The sequence below is a fragment of the Acartia tonsa genome, chromosome 11 (genome assembly GCF_053477335.1).
Source record: "Acartia tonsa isolate MP-2025a chromosome 11, ASM5347733v1, whole genome shotgun sequence".
In the NCBI taxonomy this organism is placed as follows: Eukaryota; Metazoa; Arthropoda; class Copepoda; order Calanoida; family Acartiidae; genus Acartia; species Acartia tonsa.
The window spans coordinates 35,164,749-35,189,257 of NC_137270.1; the positions used below are offsets into that span (position 1 = coordinate 35,164,749).

Here is a 24,509-nt window from a genome sequence, read left to right on the forward strand (position 1 = left end):
ACTACTTTTATATGGTTAAATATTCAAGCATTTATGTACTTATGATGGTATGGCCCATTAAATACACAATCCAAGGATGATTAAGCCAAATAAATAGGCATATCTTATTCAATTATATTATCTATAATTTACAATCCAATTTTATGGATAAATTTAAAGTTCTTGACGAATTCTTTCTTGTTTATTTTAAAAATATAAAAGAAATATTTTTTTAGATCTTACAAACATAAATGATCTTTGAAGTCATGTTTTTTTTTTTAAAGTGAATAGTTTAACTTTCAACAAAGCTTTTACTCCAGATTATTGAATGTAAATTTTGGTGTGAAATTATCCGTCCCAATTCCCAATATCATATTGTTCAACTTTCAAATCAACACGGATTTGGGTATTCTGACTTTGCATAGCCAAATTCCTAGAGAAAGAAGGAGAGGTCAAGGAAAACGTCCCCCCCCCCCCTCCATCCCAAATATATTTTTTGATATTATGTAAATGTATCAGAAGTAGAGTTTTTTAAATTCTCGATCTTTCTCTATTTTTCTAAATCACAAATGTTATTCTCTGTGACACACACATAAATATTAGTTATTGGTCATTTAAAATGTATACTTGATTGCCATTGGCAATTCAGTCTGTATATTGGCATATCATTGGTCATTTGTATTGTATGACGTCATTTTTTCATTAGGCACTATAAAGAGCTTTAAAAATTATGATTATCGTTTTTCTCCCTTCTTTTCCTTTCAAGCACTTTCTCTTTTCGTTTCCTAACATTAGTAGTGCTAGTATTGTACACTTGAAAGGATAATCAAATATGGTTAAAAAGTATTATTTATTTCCCCATCTCTGTATCCCTGAAATATATGAATATTCATCTATTGATTATTCGGGTCACAATTACGCCGCCAACTTTATTTCAAATGTGCCAAGGTCTTCAGAATTTTGAAAAGAAAGAAAACAAATACCAAGAAAATTTTTTATTCCTTTTAATTGAATTATTGGATTGTTGAATTGTGGGGAATTTTCCGAAGGATGTCATAAAATCAAATAACTACATAGAAATTCAATCATAAACGTTAAAAGCAAGTCTTTTTCAGATTGCAAACAAACATAAGAAACCCAAAAAAATATTCATATATCTTCAATAGCCTGCTAGGAATCAAATTTCCTTAAAAGAGCTGTTGAAAAGACACACTTATTGACATTTAGTTTAGTCTAGGGTTGGTTTCAGGATATTATTCAATAATCGAATACAGAGCCCCTGGATACCATGGGCACAGCTGCTAGTAAAATTATTTTGCTAAAATGCGAGGAAACTTCTCATATAAAAAGAATAACACCTATAATGGAACCACTAATAAATTTAAAAATAATCACTGTATTAATGATAGTTTGACTTTAGCAAAGCATTTAAAAATAAATAAGAATTACTTTTTATATATTGAATACACTAGTTAAGAATGTTTTCATTCCAGTAATGTTTGCTTTAGGCTTTTCATTTTCAGTCTTAAATCTTTGGATGGTTTTAAGCTATTTTTCATCCCCAATCTCCCCTTTTGAATACAGAGCGCCGAGGAGTTAACCATACTCTATCGCAAATTGACTTTTTTGACCAATTCTAAGCTATCAAGAGAACTGTTTAGCAATCGACAAGCTGTTTAAAAGATTTTACTGGACACACACACACAGATTACCTAGGGATAAGACAATAGGCGATATGTACATACCCTTTATGTTACACAAAATTACCACTGCTGTAAAGTAAAATATGTTGTTTAAACGTTTGGACATTCAAATTAATGAACCTAACAATCAAAATTCAACAAAAGTCCCCAAGGTGGTTAGGCCAACAAATAAGACAACGTTATTATACAACTTTGTGGACTAGTGTAATAAAGAGCCCAATGCCCCCTTCCTTTCTACAACTTACAACTGTTTACATGTGAAAGTACAACAGATCTTGACGAGTTTATCAAGGACAAAGTTGTCAATTGTTATCCAGCTCAATATATTGGCATATTGGGTAATTGTCTGGAACACGCACTCACACACACACAAGGGGAAAGATAAAATTATTCTAATAAACAAATACAGTTTTAAATAAAGGAACAACTATTTGCTTTCCTAAATGTAAAAAAATCACCATAGATATTTGTTTAGAAAGATACTAGCGGCTACGCCCCCAGAGGCCTCTCGGGGAACGTATAATGTTTTATTTTCAATCTATGTTAAGATCAGGTGTTTACCAAAAATATCCGATTGTGGTATTTTCTATTATTATTTGTGGAATTCTGCTGGGATGGTGATGATACCCTCCCCCTAAATAGCTATAAACCTTCCCAGGTCCTATGAGAAGCTACCATGTAAAGGAGAACCATGTCCGTTCAGAGGTTAGTGAGATCCTTCGTTACAAACAAAAACATACATCTTGTTACTTTTATTTTCGTATAAAAAATCAATCTTAATCTAAAAATTGTTCACTATTGTATAGAATAAATATATCTTATCCTAGAATAAATATATGCATAATCAAACACAAAGATATAGGCTTTATACCCTAGAATAATAAGTATTAATACAAATATCATTACATTTATTCCTCATATTGTTAAAAAATAAGCATCATTTGGTGAAAAATCTATTCCAGTATGGCTTCAACACCAATTTATATCATTTATCGTATCGTATTATTATATGATTTTCTACAAATGTAAAATTGTACAATCATAATATTTAAACCAGTTTTGTTTTGGGGCTAACAAAACTGGTTTCAATCTTATAAATGTACATTTTATGTCCGCGATACGATTAATAACTAGGTACTCAACTCTAGTTTTTGTTGGTGTGGATCATGCGAATCAAACAGCATTTTTTAACAAATCAATTCAATTCAAAAATAAAAGGGACGATATACCGAATGTTTTACACAAATTTTGTCTTATCCCTTAGATCCCTGGCTAACAATAAATGTATATTAATCCCTGAATAAGTGATGATATAAATCAGTCTGTAATTTACAGATATAATATACAAACAAGGAGGACAAAATCCACAAGTAGCGACCAACAAAAAATTATGTTTGAAATAAGGACAATGATATTAGAATATATTAAAATTGTTTAAAATTAAGAATAGAAAATTTGATAAAAAATCACGAAATCTTTCTTATTTATTTTAATATTTTTTAAAATTTATATTTTGTAGCATGACTGATAGACCGACGTACAAAGTAAATTGCATACTTGATGCTCATTTTGTAAAAACAGTAGTTACGGACTGACTGACGGACAGATAACGTTATTTGTACAGTAGCTTCGCTACTAAAAAATCAATCACTGTCTGCTAGAATGCCTTGATTTGAAGACAAGAATAACTAATGAAATTAAGTTCAGATAATTTATAAAGGTACTGATTTTTGTTTTGAATCAACACATTATACGACTTTTTGGATCATGGAAAAACAGTAGCTTTTATCCTATTTCTAGCCACTGCGGTGAGCTCTGACCATGCAGGGCAATGATTAACATTTACCTAACCTAACCTAAAATAACCTATCAAAAGCTACTGTAAAAATATGACATTTTCTTTCCATGACCCGACATTATTTCCTTTTGAAAGGAGGTTTTTATAATGATATTTCCTCGAATAAAATATGTAGGATGTCTAAATGTTTTCAATCAAATCTCAATCTGTTGGACGACTTAAAATGCCCAAGTGGGTATTTATTTGACCCCCCCCCCCCCCCCCCACCCCCCCGAAAAGAATAGTAAGATTGAAAAAACCCATACCTTCTTTCTTCTTCCGTAGTTCTATCTTCATTCAAGATGGCTTCCTCTGGAAAAATAAAATAGTATTATTATCAAAAAAAAAAATACAAAATTTTAAATTTAAAGCAAATATCATGCAAATTAAGTGTTTTGACTTTATTGTTCTGAAATAACCCTGAAAATTTTATATACAAAAGGGGGTATAGTCCCTTTCGTGACAACGCCTCTTAAGGGAATTTTCGTCGTATATTCACAGTAGCTTTTGATAGGTTAGGTAGGTGATTGCCCCGCGGTGTTAGGGGCTAGAAATAGGAGAAAATCTACTGTGAAAATACGACGAAACGCCCCTTAAGAGGCATTGCCACAAATCGGACTATACCCAAAAAAGATTTTATAAAGATAATTTTCATATTGACGGACAGACATTGAGATGTGTAAAGTAGCTTTACCACTTTTAAAAAAATAATTAAAGCTTATTGTCTCATCATTTTATTCACCTACCTTCTCTGTTATAAAGTGTCTTGGTTAGATTTTTAAAAAAATTTACAATATGCATTAGTGGTTAGTGTGCTAGCGACTTTTCCCCTAGAGGTTTCTAGGAGCACTTGAGGAGGGAAAGCCGCAGTAATATTTTTCAAGTTGCAATTTCTCTTGGGAGGGTTGTGATACGCTCCTCTAAAATAGTTAAAAACCTTCCCAGGACATATGAGAAGGAGAAGACCTTTAAAGGAGAATCATATCGGTTAAGCAGTTAGCAAGATCTTTCAGTACAGACAGACAAACATCTTGTTACTTTATTATAAGAATTTATTAGGGTATAATTAAAAGCAATTTAAAAAATTCACTGAAAATGTTCCAAAAACCTGTTGTGTTAATGCTGGAAACTCCAAGCTTTACACCAGTGCAAGTTTAATTCTTTTCTATTAAGTTTCATCATTTTTGTGCAAGGTGTAAAGTCAAATTGATGGATGCTTTTCAAACAACCACAATGGCTCTTGTAAGTGCAATTAAATAATTTCATTAATTTAAGTTGAACACTTTGGAAGATATGTTAAAATAGAGAACCTTAATTCTTAACCGACACCATGGAAACTGTCCCAATTTTGTATAACTTTTGCGGAACATGTTCCAGTTACGTCATATTTTTCGTTCCCGAAAAAGGGAAGGGGGAAAGAAAAAAAGGGAAGGGGGGAAGAAAAAAAAGGGAAGGGGGGAAGAAAAAAGAGATGGGAGAAAAAGTGGTTTTCCCCATCTCTTTTGAAGAGATTTTCTTCCCCCCTCCTCTTTTTCGGGAAAGAAAAATATGACGTAACTGGAACATGTTCCGCAAAAGTTATACAAAATTGGGACAGTTTCCATGGAGTCTTCTTAACCAATTAGAGCAATATATAGAAAAGTAGTTTTATTTTGTCTTTATTGCCAATAATAAATGCAAAAATTTTAACTAGCCAAAAAGTTAACGGCAAAATAATTTTTTAAAAGGTGAATCAAGCATGTTTTTCAAATTTTGTCAATATTTTATAAGGAAATGCAAGCTTGACTCAATTTTGTGCCATTGTGAATTTTGTAGTATAGTGCTTGTTAAATGCATTTACACAAGCATTGAATTGTGCACATTATACATTATACACATACACATTAACATGTGCACAGTGTAGAGTCACTTTTAAAGCCAGCTTAATCGTTGTATGTTTATGCGGCTATGCATAATATATTTTTATATATAAGTAATAGGATGTTTGTGTGTGTGTGTGTGTGTGTTGCATGTTTGTGCACAAACCGCTGGACCAAGAAAATCTCATTTATGAAAGAATTGTGCTGTTAATTTTAATTTAACTTTTAAAAGTCTTCCTTTTACTTCCTTTATCTAACTGTGATTGTATGTATGTCTATCTTTTATAAACCTTGTGACAGTATTTGTATTTAGTTTTGCATTTTTACTAAAACTGATCTCAGTTTGCGGTGTTATGGCCGATATTTCATGACGTCATTCGGGATACTTTGACCAAAAATTTTCAAATGTATCACCTTTTTTATAGGCATTATAAAGAGCTTCCATATAATCTTTTAATAACTCTAAAAAGACACACTATTAAGTTTAGATTCATAGATTTAAATTATCTTTGACCAGAGGTGGTTGGTTTTAGACCCGTATTGAATGTGAGGGACATTACCCAAATATTTTGCAAACAAACTAACTTTGGTTAAATCTTTTCCAAACTTTAATGTTAACTTAAATACACATTATCCAACTTTAGACAAGCAACAAATTGCCTTGCACATTTTTAGGCATACATTCAAACCATCAACCACCTTTCCCAGAGCTAATTGGCATTATTTGATGGAAGAATTGCACTTACCGTTTAAACCAACACCTAAGAAAAAGCTTGTAGCTGAAAAATTTAGTTTTAAAAAAATTAGTAGAAATTTTATGCAGCTTTTTCAGAGCTCAAAAAATCATGAAATGATATTTAAAAAAGGTTTTGTAACATACATTCAGAAATTAAATTTTACTGAAAAAGAATGCAATGCAATTTTATTAAGCTTCTTGATGTCTTCTATTGGTTCAAATCCTTAGATAATATAAAATATGTCATGTTGTTCTTTGAAAGGATTTACTTTGCAGTCAAGTTTAACATCAATGTTGGATTTTTTATTAATAATTACTAACAATAACATGCATTTACTTCAAAAATTTACACTTTGGAAAGTGTTTTTTGATGAAAAACCTAGATTACTTTATTCTGTTATCTTTAAAAATTGCAAATGCAAAAAAAGTTGAAATAACATGCACAAGAAATTTAGATTTGAAAGTCTTACATTAAGTCTTATAATATACCAAAAAAAAGTAATTTATACCCTAAAAATGTTTTTATTTTTCAGGGGTAATCTTAAAATTGCAGGAAATTATACACTCAAAGCATTCTGATTTACATGATCTTATTTTTCTGAAATAAGAAAAATAAGATCATGTAAAATAGACTTATAGTCACAAATCAAATGCAATGGGATTTTTTTAAAATAAAGTTACTCAAAAGTCAATTCAATTTAAACTCAAAAATCAATAAACTGAAATCATTGTAGCCAAAAATTTGCTATTAATATTAATTAATAAATTGTTAGGCAATATTTTTACTTGATTTGTGACTTAGAGCAAAAGCAACGACAATGAAAAGCTGTTTTGTGTCTTTTAATGTGCTTGGATGCAATATTAATATATATTAGTGTGTGTGTTATTACCTTGTATAATGCATGGGGAACATGCTACATTACAGATACAGAGAGGGAGCTAAGGATAAAGAAATCTAAATAATACAACAGAGGTAGATAACCATGGATATTACCAGAGCTGGATCTTTAAATCATTTTAGTGGTGAGCCAGATCGGGATGAGCCGAATTTCAGCCAATCACAATGATTTAAAGATCCAGCTCAGATATCTGAAGGGATAAGACAATGGACAATAAATTGATGTAGATCCCCTATGATATTACAAAAAAATTTATTCTTATGTAGATTACAATTATTTGTTGAAAAGTTTGGACACTCGACCTAATCAACCAACCAATCATAATTCATTAAAAGTCCCTAAAATTTTTAAGCCAACAAATAAGAAAACGTTATTTAAAAACTTTGGGGACTAGTAATAAACAGTCCATTGTCCTCTTCCTTCCTGGATATTACTGTTTGCTAACTTAACCATTATGTTTAATGTCATGTCCATTGAATAATAGTAGAACTGAACTTTATAAAAAGAATTAACAAAAAAAATTTTAAAAATTAATCTGTATTCACAGTGTGCTAGAAAATGAAAAAAATTTTGAGGTAAAGTTTACGTTAAAAGTAAAGTAGTGTCCCATAGATATTTTCAAGCAGATTAAAAATCTACAATCATTAAAATCCTATGTGGTCCTTCTTGGGAGAAATATAATTTTCATCAGCTTTTTTGCTCTAATCATTGCTTTACTCACAAATTTTGTTTTTATTCAGACATTCATACAATCTTTCTGTCAATGCTTTTATTTGGCTTAATCTTCAACCTAAACTTGTTTTACTTTCTAACATTCTGTGATAACATCCTATTATACAATCGACACAACTTCAAGCATAGTGGAAATTTTAGTCCACAGAAACATGGTAAAGTGCACCCATAAAAAAAGTAATTTTCTAGCAACTTTTACACCGGAAAAAATATCTTCATTTTGATTGGTGGAACAGTTGGAGGAAAACTTTTTTTTTTCTTATGGTGCCTATACCTTATACCGTATACAACATTTATATTTAGGTTATCATATACTTATATATATATATATGTAGGTAGACAGAAAAATTAATAACAATCACATTTAACAATTCTTCTACTATTATTTGTTAAGAAATAGCACTTTATAAGAATTTTACTAAATATTTGGTATAAGCCTTTTCTTAAAAATGTGAAGTTTTAGTTTTTATGTCTGTCGGTCGGTAATAAACTATGTTTACAAAGATAAATTTATTATGAATGAAATAGGTTTGTGATTTAGCAGGGGTAAACAAAAGGAATGATAAGGCTTTTTAAAAAGATGGAGGAAAGAATAAACATCTAAAACAGTTAAGAAAGGGATGAAATTTTCAGTAATCGAGATAACTGTAGGTTTATTTAACAAAATTTACATGAAACTGATTTATTTCACCAAAAACTTTGCTACCATTAGACATAACTACCTCAATCTAATGGAAACTTGAGTTATTTTACAACAATTTTACTATTGGTTACTTATGTTAAGTGCCACTTCAAATATTAATATAATTGTATTATATAACACAACAGTAAAATATAATTATATATATATTGGTTCATAAAATACAGTAAATCTATGTATCACTAGAACGAGTAATATAAACAATCTATAAACCATCTAAAGCTAAAATATCCTCTTCTAAACCTCTTCTAAATTCAACTAATTTAAAAATTGTCTATGCTTTTTAAAACCAATAAAAAAAAGATGTTTTATATTTTAATCGATTTTATTTTGATCGTTTCAATAATATCTAAATCTATGCTGTCCAAGTAACTTAAAATAATAAATTATATTCTGTATCTTAAATTATACATGTAACATTGTATATTGTAATATTAACAAAAACTGTGTGTTCATCTATATGACAAATTTAATATCAACCATAAACAAAATCATAATTTATTGACAAATAATTATATTATTAAAAGTGTGTGAGGATAAATGAATTGAATGGGAATGAAAAAAAAACTTTAATCAACATATTAGAGTTAGGCAACTGATAATAATCATCTTTTCTTTAATAATCTAACATTAATACCCTTACTCCAAGGTTTGACTCAGAAATTTTATAGTATTTGGACCATTATTTATCAAATTTTTAGTGTTATTGATTTCCATTTCACTCTTTCAGTAACCTGACTTAACCTAACTATAATAAATAATACATTTTAACCTAACCTACAATATAGACATCTTGTTAAAAATGTTTAATCTTGTGTGATTTTCCTCAATATTCATAAAATACCTTTAAAAGATTTTTTTAGGCCTCTTATGATGAAAAGTACATAGTATTGTCAGATTGCCATTCAAGAAATTGGATTTTATTCAGCTGCCTAACTTCTTTAAACATGAGAAAACATAACACATAAGTTAGTATGGGGGAATAGTGAATTATTTGTATTAAAGAGGTAACATTCTAAATTCTATAGCTAAACATTATTTTCACTTCTAAAATCTATATAAGATCTATAAAGGGTAAGAGGAATGGGTTCAAATATATTATAAACTATGTTTTTAAACATTAGATAATGTGTATGTAATTTAATCAGGAGCAAAGATCTTCACTAACCTGCTTTAGATATCCACTGAAAGTATCCTTCAAAGGCGCGCGAAAAATTTTCGCGCATTCTGAGTTTTCTAAATGTTTCTCTTCGTTCCACACGCGTTCTTTCATTACTAAACTCTCTAAGATATATAGAGGATTATTATTTGTACTATTTTATGAAAATTATAGGTACAATAAATGTATAAAAAATAGATGTGTTAAATTTTAAGAAGTTTTTTTTGTATTTTTATAATAAAGGGATGTCTGTTTGTACCGAAGGATATCGCTAATCGCTGAACCGATATGGTTCTCTATTAGCTTCTGAGGTCCTGGAAAGGTTTATAGCTATTTTTTGGGAGGGTACCACCATCCTCGAGGCCTCTAGGGGCGTAGCAGCTAGTAAATTATTAAATCATAAGAGCTTCAGGAATCATAATACCAAGTTTGAAATAAGGTGACAAAAATAAAGAAAAATCGGAGCTTTATAGAATAATCAATACATGTATAAAAAAAGCTTACCCGCTCAGCACACCAAGGACAAGATTCAACATGAAAAATGAACCTGAAAAAATATATTTAGAAGCATTCTCAATCCTTTTCTATGGGCATTTATCAAGTTATCACAAGGCTTAACTTGATTTTTAGATTTAACAAAGCATTTGATACTATTTCGCATTCTACCATGATTGTGATCTATTCACTAAAGTATATGCTAATTGTAATACAATGCAATACATGATTTTTCTGTATGGCTGAGAACCGGTTCAAATCCATTGGATACTAATCGGTCTCAAAGCCATGCTGTTTAAATTAGATGTAGATTATAAACAAAACAAGAACCTACCTATAACAATAAGAGGTACAAAGTAAATGGCACTGAACTGGTTTCCCAGGGCGTCGTTGAACCAGTAGAGGATGGGTGTCCACCCCTCCATAGTGATGCACTGGAACACCGTCAACATGGCGTAGATTATGTTGTCAAACGACGTGATCCCGTAGTTAGGTCCCTAAGAAAAAAATTTTAATTTGTATTACTCAAAATCTTCAAAATGATGATATTAGATTCGGACTAAAATTAATGTTGTTGCCATTAGAAAACTGGAATCTATTTGAAAATGAAAAATTTTTTAACTGATAAATATTTAGTATCAGGTGTTTATGAAAATAAATTAAAACAGAGTTACTAATAAAACTTCTTTTTCAGTATTTACCAGTAAAACTAGTTTCCAACATGACCAATAACTAGCTTACTGATGAAGAAAGCTAAAATAGTAAATTGTTTAAATAAGAAGTAACTGTCTCAACTTTATGAATACTAGTAGAATATTTAAAACATAAGCATTACTCACCTGCCATTTTTCAAGGCAAATAGCGACAGTAGAGTTACAATGATATGAACCAGGGGGGGCAGTTTCGAGAGGCTCTGCATTACATGGCACTACATTCTTGGATCCATCAGGAACTATCTCATCTAAATTACAAACAAACTTTAAATATATCCTGAAATAATATTTCATACAAAGAACTCCCTAAATTCCATAGAAGGATATGACTTCCAAGTTTTAGAGGGTTTAGTTTCCGCCCCCCCCCCCCCCCCCCCGAATAAAAAAGAAGCCTCAACATATAGGGGGAGAAAGTCACTAAAAAATCATAAGAATGAGGGAGATGAGAGGAGAAGTGGGAAAGAAAGTCCCTAAAAAATATATGGATAATCCCTCATTTTTATGACGTCACGTGGATGATTTCTGAGTGACTTTCTCCCCCTACCTTGGACATACTTCTTTCAATGTAGATATTACAATGCTAATGAAAAGAATATCTCAATGTGATATCTGGGACAAATAGTGAAAAGAAATGTGTTGTTAGTTCTTGTTGTTCCTGTTGATACAGACACACAAATAAATATTGCTTAGTAAGCTTTTTTCTTATATAAAGTCATGGTTTTATTATTTCTAGTTCAAACACAACCACTATGTTAAATTTTGGGTGGCTTTGACATTTTAGAAACTTCTAAGATATTAAATTGGGTAAAATCAAATCATCCCAAAAACAAAATGCTTTTAGATCCAAGAAAAGTTGGAAACCATGTTCAGAGTACACTCTCAACCCAGGTATAAAGGAACTTAGTGAAAACTAAATTGTTTAATCTTCGTGGAAAACAATCAAATAAACTTATATGTTTCTTGTGTCATAAAATTAGTGACATAATGAATAAAGTTTTATATCATTTTGATCATTATTAGTCAATGCTACCTTTATCTTTATATCTATTCTTTTGGTTCGAGAATGAATTTCTAAACATTTTCATTTTAAAAATAAATTTTAGTAAATTTTAAAACTATCTGAGTAGTTCTTTATCTTTTATCCCTGATTATATAAAAGAAATATATCTTTGTAAATGAACATCCTGAGTTGGTAAAAATATATAAATAGGACAAGAACCAAATAAATCAGCTCATGTCTGTGTGCTCCACATTCAAGTGTCTGCTTGTGTGTGTCGTCTGTGTTTGTGTGGTTGTGTGCTTGTGTGTGTGAGTGAGTGAGTGTGCACTTTTCCCCTAGAGTTGGTTTTATTCTTGGAATACTAGGTTAAAACAACCAAATTTAGACAGCTAGGAAGATAAGCAAAAAGGATTTAGGTAAGTTTTTATGGGAGGGAAATTAGTAGAGAATAGGTTAGATTTAGGAGACCAGTGTTTAAATAAAACATCTAGGAAATTTTCAAATCATGGATGTAATAGTAAATTTTTTTTTAGTTTTTGTAAGACTTTATAAATAAAAGTAATATAGGTTTATTTTTACAAAGTTTATTTCGTGTTGTTTAAACATGCTAAAACTGATAAAGGAATATTTTGCTAGATTTATAACTGTGAGGAACCAGAAAGTAGAAAGTAATTATTGGGATATTGAGAGAGAAAAGGAGAAAGTGTGACACTAATATCACCAGAGACAAAGCTTCTCTACGCCTTTCCTCAAAATGGGTTTCCATAGAATTTAGCTTTTGCTTTTCATTAGATAGAAACAAAGCTATTTGGATTGCATTTCTTAAAATATGTTAATTATGGGGGAAGGGGTGCAAAATTATATAAACATTCACAAATAATGACATATATACATACAACTAACTTCTTTTGGATGTAGATATTTGTAACATCTATAAAACCACAATCAACAAGCAACAAATTATATGTTAGTTTTTACTTGTTTTGTAAAAGGCTTCCTTCTTATGAAAAAGTTTATCTTTGATTATTTGAACAACTTTTGATCTGATTTCCCTTTTTTACAAATATGTCCTATAGTTTTTCCATTCATATTATTTATAAAGAAAAATTAGATTTTTAGATGTTGTTTACAACCAATTATCAATATTAATATGTTTTTTGCAAACAAAAATTGAATATTTTTTAACTGTGTACTTTAGGACTATTTCATGTTCTTTTTGACCAAATCTAATATAAGAGAAATGTTATATTTATAGTGTAAAGATAAACAAATAAAACTGAGGAATGGAAATAAATTGTTGTGTGATTGAGAAAATAAATCTCATAAAGTTAACTTTGTCAACAAAAGAGAAGAAAATTAGCTTTTCTAACTTTGTAACAAACAAGAAGGCTTATTTCTATTCTGCAAAGTGTAAACAAAATAAATTAATTTTCCATTCTTTCTAAACAATAAAAATAATATCAGTTTTTATTTTCTGATAAAATATTTTGATAAAAAGTACTTTAGATTCATAAAAAATACTAATTATCTTGCTGTAGATTTTAAATTCATGGTGAAGATTAAAAAGATATAGAACTTATGAAAATAGTTTAATAGTCAAATCAAGCTTTATCAGTTTTATGAATAATCAAGAGGAGATTTTGTTTTAACTAGATTTAAACTTTGAGAAATACAAAATGGTAAATTTCAAAGTTGCTTATTTTATAAGAAAGTAAACATATAAGTAATTAATATGGAGAATATGTCAAATAAAAAATGAAATTTATCCACTGAATGTAACTTATCTAATATGTCATTTTGATCTATAAAGGTATAAATAAAATATATGATTTCAACCACTCTTAACATAACGCATTAATTAAGTTCCCATATATTATGAATAAAAACTATAAATGCAATAATTAAGTATTTGAAAAGTAGAACCAAAAGTATAGCTTTTAAAAAGTAAATTCTATTGTTGACTACCTTTACCCTGACTATAATTGAATCTGTTCCTAATCTGTGGGTGGAGGTATGCACTGCATTTTTATGCATTTAGTTTAGTATTCCACAGCAAGGTTTCTGCACAATCCAGCACATTTTTTTACCCCATAAATGCAATTTTTCTATCTTTATTCTCCTTAAGATTTGGCCAGTTTTCTTCAGTTTAAGGGATACAATTTACCATCATTTATACACCTTTTATTTTAACTCAAACCATACTAAAGCACTTGAGAATTTCAATCATGCACTTTTTATTTTAGATTTATAAATATTATAGGGATGTTAAAGCCTTATCTAACACTGAAGGATGTTATAATCTTTAGATATTGTATTAACATTAAACAAAATAAGATGTGGGTCAAAATGACTGGTTGGTTGTTTGCTTACAGAATTCTTCCATCTGCAAATTTGCTTTGTCTTCTGGTTCTATACATTTTTAATGCGTTAGATATGATTTTTAATGTTTTGTTTGATTGAGTTTGCGAAAACTTATAACAGGTATCTAAAAATAGAGATTCGCTATTCTTCTTTTTTTCAAGAAGGAAAAAAGTAGATCAAATAAACCTTTAACTCAAAGAAGAAAGATATCTGTTCTTCTGAAGCTTATGGTTTTGATGTCTGTGTATGAACATACAAAGTACAACATTAAAAATTTACCTGTTTAGTTATAATTTAATTTCTAATAGCCATAATAAACCAACCTGATATTTCAGAATAGAATACTAAAAGCCATGAAAACACCCACCTAAATCTTCTACACTGTAGCATGTATGATGAAGAGCTCCAGAATAGAACTCAAGACCAATGATGGCAAATATAAGAATGGCAAATGAAACAAGGAGGCCAATCTGCATCAGAGGGGCTAAGGCTTTGAATATAGACTTCAATACAACTTGTAAACCTTAAACAAAAAAGTATTAGAAATTATTCTTAATGTAAAATAATAATATGATGTTAGAAATTTTGATCGGTAAAACAAGGTTTAAAGACTGCACAGTGTTATACACTTTACATGAAAGTAATTTTGGAATTTAATCAATCATCAAAATTTGAAACTATTGCAGAAACTAGTTCATGGAAATGCAAAAATATTATTTAGCTTTTGAAGTCTTTGTATGAGACTTTCTAGACTCAGAAATGGAAACTTTACTGTACATTATGTTCCATTAATTCAATTTTAGTTGGATGAATAAAATAAAAATGTAGAAAAAAATTTATTCTTATTTTGTAAATTACACACAATTTTATTCATCTTTAGAAATTATCAAGGATTAGATATGTATTACTACTACTTTAAATAATAATTAGACTTGATAAGATTATAAAAATGTTAATCTTAAACTACCTACTTCATTCTTAGTTGCAAAAATAGTATGTTTAAAAAATGTGTTCAATTATTGGATGTTTTAGATAATTATCATTATCATCATAAAATAACTACAGTTACAAACTTCTAAGGTATAAAATTATTCCTGAATTAACATGTATAATTATCTAAAACAGCCGCAATGCCATGCCATCAGTCCAAAGCTTTCATATTTTCAAGATAAAAAAATAAGCAAAATTACTTCTGAGATGATAGAAAAAGACACCCAGAATTTACTGTTGCAGAAATATGAAATTAGAAAGAGAGACAAAAGTTTATGCAGATAATCAAATTAATAAATTACTTACTTTAAATTTATACCTTTTTAGCGTTATTGTCATTTAAATGATTATAGCTGATAAAGAATCATATTGATTTTGTCTGTTAGTATTGACTAAAAAGACAAGATAATTCCAAGTCAATTTTGGATTTCTTCTAAATCAAATTTTATGAAAAAAAAACTATGTAGCATAAACAATTTTTTTTCTTTGGACATTATATCACTGACACACCATACACAATACAGACAGAATCAATATGCAAAAAAAATCTGGAATTAGCATTTACTGAATTAAAACATTTTGGAATCAGCTTTCATCATTTAATTTGACAATAAACTCTCTTAAGAATATTCCCTGAACTGTTTTTATAAATTTCAAATTTTACAATATTTGCTGGTTTTAGAATGATTAGATTCTACTAACAGACATTATATCTAAAGATTTAATGTTTCTCAATAATTATTATGTAAAAAGGAAGTTTATAGAATAATGATAACAAGTTCTTTGAATTTATAAAATTTGATATATGGAACAAAAATTAACCAGCAAATTATTGTTTTATAAAAAAAAATTGTACTTACTAGGAACCCCTGATACAAGCTTCAGAGGCCTTAGGACTCTGATGGCCCGCAGGGTTCTCAGATCAACCCTCTCTTCCTCTTTAGTTTTGATGTTCTCGTCTTCAGGAGTGAGAATGGCAATGTACCTATTGATATTGGGCTAGATACTACTGTTTTACATTTTTCCAAGTTCAGAAGATATGCTAAAAATTTACAATTTAGCTATTATTATAAATTGTTACAGAGCTAACCCTTTTGTTGTTGTCTTTTTTTCAATGATTTTCATATACAGGGTGTTTTTTTTTTAATAGGACATAAAATATTACTTAATATAACCCACTTGCCATTGACAAAAGTTGATAATCTATATCTTAATACTCATTGGGTTGGGACATTTTGTATAAGAAAAAAATATTTAGCAATTTTCAACAAATTCTGCCTTAAAAACCGGTTTTTCCAAGTACCTATTTTTGGAAGATTTTTGGATCATGACCAATTTAAAGAGTGTGAAAAAATGTGTACATTTTTAAAAATCAAATTGCGCTGCTTGTGTTAATAGTAGAAAAATGTTACACATACCGTTAGAATTATCATAAACTCTAGTTTTTAGAAATATAAGTATCATATTCATGCTATTTGTAGTATCGAAGCTATGTTGGAAAATGCGAGAAAGGTTGAAAATTTTAAGTTAGTTGGGACATTTTACCACGTAGCTCCTAAACTATATGAAGCACAGGAATTGTTATTAAACACCCAAAAACTAGAGTTTATAACAATTCTAACAAAATGCATAATATTTTTCTACGATTAACACAAGCTGTGCAATTTGAATTTTAAAAATGACGCATTTTTGCACACCCTTTAAATTGGTCATTATCCAAAAATCTTCCAAAAAAAGGTACTTTAAAAACAGGTTTTTAAGGCAGAATTTGTTGAAAATCGCTAAATATTTTTTTCTTATACAAAATTTCCCAACCCAATGAAGGAATTAAGATATATATTTTCGACTTTTGTCAATGGCAAGAGGTTTAAATTAAGTAATATTTTAGTCCTATTAAAAAAACACCCTGTAAAAAAGGAAAATATTTGAATTGATAGAAAAACTGTATTTTGGATGTATTACTTCCTCATTAACATGTAAAATTTTTACCATATCTTCTTATTTAACTACAGGGCGCGCTTAATTACTATAGGCTGTGTGTGTTTTGCAGGGAAATAATTATTTAGTTTTTAATTTCTATTTACTTTAGTATTTCTTTACTAAATGCCTTTACAGGGAGGAAATTTATTTTGTATGTTTAAAACTATCATTAAAAAATCAGTGTTTAAAATATCCTACTAAATATCTAGATATCTTCTGTTGTAAATATATATTTGAGTTATTTATCTACAGCTAAACCTCATTTATTTTATATAAGGAAAGTATATGGAAAGATCAATCTTAGAATAGTGTAAATACAAATGTATTATATTTGTGTGTAGATTTATTTCATCAAGTCTTTGGGGAGCCCTTTACTGTTTATTCTTATATCAAATCATTCCAATTTGTTATGATGGAACCATCAAAACTGATTGTTTAATGTTTGCTATTGGTGATTAAAATTTAAAAAGAAGAAAATAAAATTCCATAAGCCTAGAGTTCAGTTTAAAGATTATAATTGTCATAGTTTTTTTATCTACTAAAATATTTACAGGCTAAAAATTTGCCATGTAAAATATTAAGCTTGGCCATAAGCCATTCCTACCTGTACATTTTTCTGAGGGGTTTGATACCCCTCTTTTAATTACTTAGCAAAAGGTTTTAGTCCAGTAATAGATTTGCCAGTAATTTGTATAATAATGATAATAATAAGACTAGCAATGCAATATTTTATAAGCAGATATGCAGATGCAGAAGATAATAAAGAAAGATGCCACAAAACTTGAGATATAAATTAGAGATTTTGTTCAATTTTTAGTCCTATATAGTAAACTAAAATTCAATGTTGCTATCTAAATAAAACTTCAATATAATATTTGTAATATTTTCTTTAATTTGGTTAAAATAAAGTTTTATTTAAATACCAACATTATTTGTCCTGAATATAATTAATATGTATAAAAAGTTCTTGTAATATTCAAAAGTAATTTGGGTCCTAGTAGTGTATCTTTTAATGAAATTACTTTTTGACTAGGAATAAATATTTAAAAAGTATAAATAAATCTTTTAAATGGAAAAAAGCCTTTAATTTTTGTTTGCATATGTGTTTCAGAGCAAAAAAATTAACATAAAAAACTTACCTAACACAGATTACTTTTTAATATTACTAGAACAAGATGAAATATAAGATATATGTAAATATTTGGATGCTATAAGCCGAATGCTTGTGAAAAAATATGTTTCAACCTTTAATGATTAAAGATATGCAAAAAAATAATTTATTCTTAAGAGCTTTAATATTAAGATTTACCAACTTTTTATTCTGATTTGAATTGTCTAAGTTAATTTTGGTAAAACATTTGGTAAACCTTAAAATCTGACTTAATTCACCTACAAGTGTTAAGTTTACTTTTTATTGAATACAAATTGTATGCTTTAGGAGTATACTTAGAGTAAAAAAAGTGAATTAAGTCATTTTCTTAATAATATTAAGAAGAGTTCTTTTACAAAAAAAATTAACTTTTAATAAACTATTTTAAAAAACATTATTTTAAAAGAACTCGTCTTATATTTGTAAATAGCATATAATTTAAATACTGTTTAAAATAGCTTAGATTATAGTAAAAATAGCGTCAAAATAGTGTAATTTAATATATACTGTTATATCTAAATGAAAAATATTTATGTAAAAAGTTATTTTATATACTAGACCGAAAAAAATGATATATATTAATCTGGATAATCATGACAACTAAATACTGTGGATGGACTTGTGGCTTATAGTAAATGTCAAGAAGGAAAGAGATGCTTAGAAATAATATTTGTGTAGCACACTTACTAGGGACCTTTGACACCATCTTCAAAGGTCTAAGGCACCGAAATGAGCGGAGCATTCTGAGATCTATTGGGATAGCCATGTCCCCTTGATCTCCCAACATAACTGTGGCTACCCTGCAGTATAGGAGTGTAAATAAAACTTATAGTGGTCACTCTGTATTCACAATAGTGTATAATACTTTTTGTACAATATAAATGTTTAACTATCTTATAAACTGTATTAGAACTTATTTAGTTAGAAATTAATGACGGATTTAAATGTAGTTTTGGTTTTAAATCATAATCATGACAAATTTCTTTAGGGGTCAAATCATATTTAAGTACCAACGTTGCATTTGAAATTTTTCTTAACATATTGTACATTGTAACATACAAAATTTTAATTGAAAACAAAAAGTAAAATGAAATTAACATGCATTAGTTTAATTAAATAAAAACCATTAAATCTGAAAAGAAAAGAACAGATAATTCTGTTCAGAGAATGTATATTGTATATGGTATTATTGGAAAGTTTACTATTATACACAGATTTCCGATATCCTAACGTATAAAATACTGATTATTTTCCTCTTATTGCCATATAGTGTTGGTAGTTAGGGACAATTCATGTAACTTGAGATTTCAATCAATGAATGATAAGACCCTGTTCTAAGATTCCTAGTAAGGGAAAATACCAATCCCAATTTAATTAATTGGTTATTGAAGTCTTAATAATCATGAAAATCTTCTTTAAATGTAAAACTTTGGTTCTTTGAATTGAATTGAACTTTTTAGTGTAACTTAAGCAATATATAAACTAGGGTAGGGCCGGATACTTTTTTGGCCGTATACCGGATTCCGGATATCCGGTTGATTTCTAATGCCGGATATCCGGTTCCGGCCGGATATCTGGCCAACGTTCGATATCCGGCAATTTACCGGATATCCGGCCGGATAACCGGAAATCCGGCGTCAAAAATCAGCCGGATATCATGAAACCGGATAGTTTTAATATCCGGTATCCGGTCGGATATTGAAAATTGCCGGATATCCGGCCCAACCCTAATATAAACTTCAAAAAAATTTAATTAATGCTGAAATAAGGTAGGGGGACTGGGGGTATTTTTGAAATATATCAATAATAAATATTGTTTTGAGAATTATTATATTTTTAACATTGACAATGTTATTTGAAAAACCTTACCCTGTGACTACAACGACAAAATCCATAATGTTCCACATATTTCTCAGATAGCTGCCTCGATGCAAGAACAAGCCTGAAATAAAGAATATTGCTTGGGTGATAAATTTAACTTCTTCATTTGACATTTTATATTTATACCTTTACAATATTCAAGATCATTCTGTTTCAGCATACTGTTCAATATGCATAAGCTTGAGTGTGTTTTCACAGCTTATACCGACAACGAAATTAAATCCAAAAAATCAATAAATGTATTTAAGCTGTCATTGAGTGGCAACACTTAGTAAATTGATGACCTTTTTATCACCGCCCAAATGTTATTTCTTATTTATTTCGCTTGTTGGCTAGTTTCAATTTTGTTTTAAATATTTAAGAAAAATTATTAACTGAAACATTTAAATAAAGGAGCTCTCTATAAGATGGAAGGAAAAGATAGAATAAAAATATTTTAAATCCTTCCCAAGACTAATATTTGAAAATAAAATAGTTCAAAAAATTATCGAGTGGCCTTTGTGTTACTTTTCAAAATAGAGGACTCAATTGGTTCAGTGGATAGCAAGATCCTAACTGTCAATCAAATAACTTAATACTGTAATAGAATTAAATATTGGAATTGAATGGGTCAAAAAAAATATTCAGAGAAGCTTCTTATTAAAGGCAAAATACTCTTAGTTACAATGTAGACAGTAAAACGTAAAGCTGCAAGTAATTGATAATATAATAACTCTTTTATTAAAATTAAAATATTATCTTAGCTGAGATTTAAAAATCTGCTTGCCTGTTTAAAATTGTGTTTATACATGTTCTGCATGCTGCAAAACATAAACTATGGACAAAAATGCACATTCAACATAATATTTCATTTTTACATCATGAACATAAATTTTCTATGATTCTGAAGGTCCCAAATAAAAAGTAATAACCTAATAATTTTAACTAGTTAAGAGGTTGAATCAGTTTTAGTAATGTAGTAGAAATATAATCTACAATCACTAAAGCTTTTCAGTTGATGCTATTTTTTAATCTAGATTAGGCTTTTATGAAAATCTAATAGACCAACAAATACCAAAATAAAGATAGGCCAAAATAGAATGGGGTATTACAAAAATCATATTTGTCAAGAGAAATAATATCATTATGTATAGGATATAAATTTGTTAATGATTTTTTGGTTACTAAAAATTCTAATAAAAAAATATTTTTCTTATCTAAAAATTGTAGCAATATTTACAAAGTGTATAAATATTGGTAAACATATAAAACTAAGAATATCCCACCAAGATTTGCATTGAAGCCAATTCTGGTAAAGCTTCTCTGCATAAAACTCCCATCTATAAATATTATATTGCCAGATTGGTAGCTTGCCTGCTACGGCTAGATTACATTTTTTCGCATATAAAAATGAGTTATGGAAAATGCAGTTTTTTATATTGATTTACAGATTCTAATATCTTGAAGTTAATTGAATTTATTATTAGGTTCAGAATATATTGCTTTAAATGTGCAATAAAAAAAATCTAAAACATCACTACAATATTTAAATCTTATGGATAAAAACTAAATAATTAGATAATGCCAATAACTAAAGACTTAATACACCCATTAGAGTTTTGATTTTTTATGAAACATTTTGTCGATTTATAAATAATCGTATAGTCAAATGCGCTTATTAAGTCAAACTGTTCTTAACTATTACAATTATATATTATATATATACATTTAAAGATCAGTTTGACATAATAAGAGCATTTGACTAAGTAGTTACACACAACTTTACTGAAAATACTCGAAAATGTCTTCCTTTATCTCAAATTACAATTTTTACAATATTGTACATTGTTCACTGTTCAGAGTTACCTACGTCTGTGTTATTTGAGTAGAATGCCAATGAATTTAATGAAAATGTTTAGAATTCTCTGTTTTGTTTATTCCATTAGAATTTAGAATTAAAATAAGAGAGCCTTAGCGAGCAGCCAGTCTTCATTCATAACATCTTTATAAAAGCAAAGCTTTTCTAGTATTTGTGCATGTACGCCTGTAATTGTATAATAGATTTTGACACAAGAGTAATAGTATTGTTAACAATTAAAGTTTTGATTGAGTAAATGCTGAGAAATAAAGTGATTTAATTTACACAATTCAATATTTTCTGTAATCATAATTTATATTTAATTTAAGATTATATTTACCTTTCCCTTTTAGGAATACTTTTATTCTTGTATTTTACATAATTTATTCTATTCAAAGTTAGTTTTGTGTGCAAATATATAAATAAAGTTTCTTTGCGGCTTTTAGTGAAGAAAACACTGCGCTTTTGTCTAAAGGATTAGATTATAAATTAATCTACTTCATAATCAAATATGAGGTAAGTTGTGGAATTAAACTTTAATTGTCACAGGTCTAGGACTAATAAGTATCTAGCATTACTTTATATTCCGCAGTCAATCAACCCTTTGTTTGCAAGAACTTTGTAAAAAATTCATAATTGATCAGTTACCATTCTTCGCATTTCGTCAGTTACGTCAATCACGTTGGAACTTTTTATGTCTTCTGTTTTTTCCAAGAAATTGTCCAGCATAACTCTAAATCTAATTTTAACATTTACCATAGAAATCATCTTGGATCTACAGACGGAGGGTGGGGTTGGCTTGGAGGTTAAAAAGTATTTACAACCCTCCATAACCTCCCCCTCACCCCCCCCCCCAAAAAAAAAAAAGAACCTTGGACGTATTTGGTAATAACCTTAAATCTAAATAAGCGGGTTGTTTTTAGCACCTACCCAGGACAATTCTCTTAACTCTAAATCCGCGGGTTATTTTAACAGTTACATAAAGATATGCTCTTAAGTCTCAAATCTAAATCTGTTTCTTTAACACTTATATGTGGTATAGTCACTACCTTAACTCTAAATCAGCGGGTTATTTTAACAGTTACCTATACATACTTTAAAGTCTTAACTCTAAATTTGCGGTCAGTACCTATGGTAAGACAAATATCTTAACTATGAATCTGCGGCGTATTACCCATGGTACGACAATTATCTTAACTTTAAATCTGCGGGTATTTTTATCACTTACCTAGGGCAATGATCTTAAGCGAGGCTTCCACTGTGAAAATACCAAGAAAATAGGCCTCTGTTGATTCCTAAAATAAATTATTCTGTTAAATGGTCAGTTCTCTAGACAGGTTTAAAACGAGTAAATGATAAGTTATGCATGATTAGAAAAGGACTTTCAGTTACTATTCACAGCCCATTTGTAAGTTTCCAAAGGCATTATCGCAGAGGGCAAAATAGATTTAATGTATAATTAACAACAACAATATGGATATTTACTGTAATACAGTTTTTGTTTTCTATAGTACAGGTTAGTAGTGCTTCGTTACTCTTATTCTTGTAGATTAGCTCCGCCACTCCAAAAAAAATCCAGGAAAAACATTTGAAAACACAAAGTATAGAAAGTATGGTTGTACTTTCAGACTTATTAGTTTTTTTTTATTTGTATGTTTATCGGCTTTGTATTGAATAGTATAGCTTTACTTGCTAGCTTTAGCATAGACGGTGTTCCTTTAATGAAGCAAATAAATTGGTCACTGTTATCTTTTTAAAAAATTTCTCGAATGTTTGTGGCGCTTTTACACAAATTTCCTTTTTAAGCACTGATATCCCCCCCCCCCATACTCCCTTATATTGAAATGAATTGAAAGTAATGGGGAGGGGGTAGATTTTCGTTTGTTTGTTTATTGCTTTAGATCAGTTAGGTTAGGTTACTCTGGGTAGCCCCGCAAGGCTAGAGCACCGCAGACATAGGCCTCGCTTAATTAGGGTAAAAGAAAAAAAATAACCCCACCTCTTATTTTAATTTTAATAAAAAAGATAAAGGAGTTGAAACAGTGCTCAACAGGTTCTTTGCGTGAAAGCAACCAAAATTATGCAAAATATCCTTACAACTGTAGACTAGTGGACCTTATCAAGCACCCCTGAAAATTGTGAGAATAGCGCCTCAGTCGTGTCTTTGATTTCTTCCTTAGAGAAAAAAAAATTCAATATTCAAATATATTTTGTAGTTTTTTCCGTCCGCCTGGATTTCTCTTGGGAATTACAATTAGTCTGTTATACCCTGCACCAAGAAACTTAAGCTATTAAAACATATAAGGATATATTATTTATATTTTGTTTTAATCATTATAAACAGTTCAATAGGTTGGCCAAAACCTAAACAATTTCTTAGGTGTAAGTGTTTCCTAGGTCCTTCATATTCCTCGATATCTATGTTATGATAGGAAACCTTTACAAATTAGCGTTGGAAATTTATAAGATCTGGTCCAACAGATTGAATCTGTAAGGAG

At 29.1% G+C, this 24,509-nt stretch overlaps 1 protein-coding gene across 4 annotated transcripts in view; it reads right to left on the minus strand.

Annotated features, from left to right (window-relative positions):
- The window catches only part of LOC145331020 (voltage-dependent calcium channel type A subunit alpha-1-like), a 172,473-nt gene that overhangs the window by 111,171 nt on the left and 36,793 nt on the right, over positions 1-24,509 (minus strand). For 3 of the 4 annotated variants that reach the window (XM_080175614.1, XM_080175615.1, XM_080175613.1), the window contains exons 7-15: positions 23,240-23,306; positions 20,163-20,235; positions 16,024-16,148; positions 14,541-14,696; positions 10,939-11,060; positions 10,434-10,596; positions 10,109-10,151; positions 9,614-9,729; positions 3,786-3,831 (exon numbers count right to left, since the gene is read on the minus strand). In XM_080175614.1, coding sequence (XP_080031740.1) covers positions 3,786-3,831; positions 9,614-9,729; positions 10,109-10,151; positions 10,434-10,596; positions 10,939-11,060; positions 14,541-14,696; positions 16,024-16,148; positions 20,163-20,235; positions 23,240-23,306 — 911 coding nt within the window. Of the gene's footprint in view, positions 1-3,785; positions 3,832-9,613; positions 9,730-10,108; positions 10,152-10,433; positions 10,597-10,938; positions 11,061-14,540; positions 14,697-16,023; positions 16,149-18,980; positions 19,094-20,162; positions 20,236-23,239; positions 23,307-24,509 lie in introns of all 4 variants that reach the window. The other variant, XM_080175616.1, reaches the window with a different exon arrangement.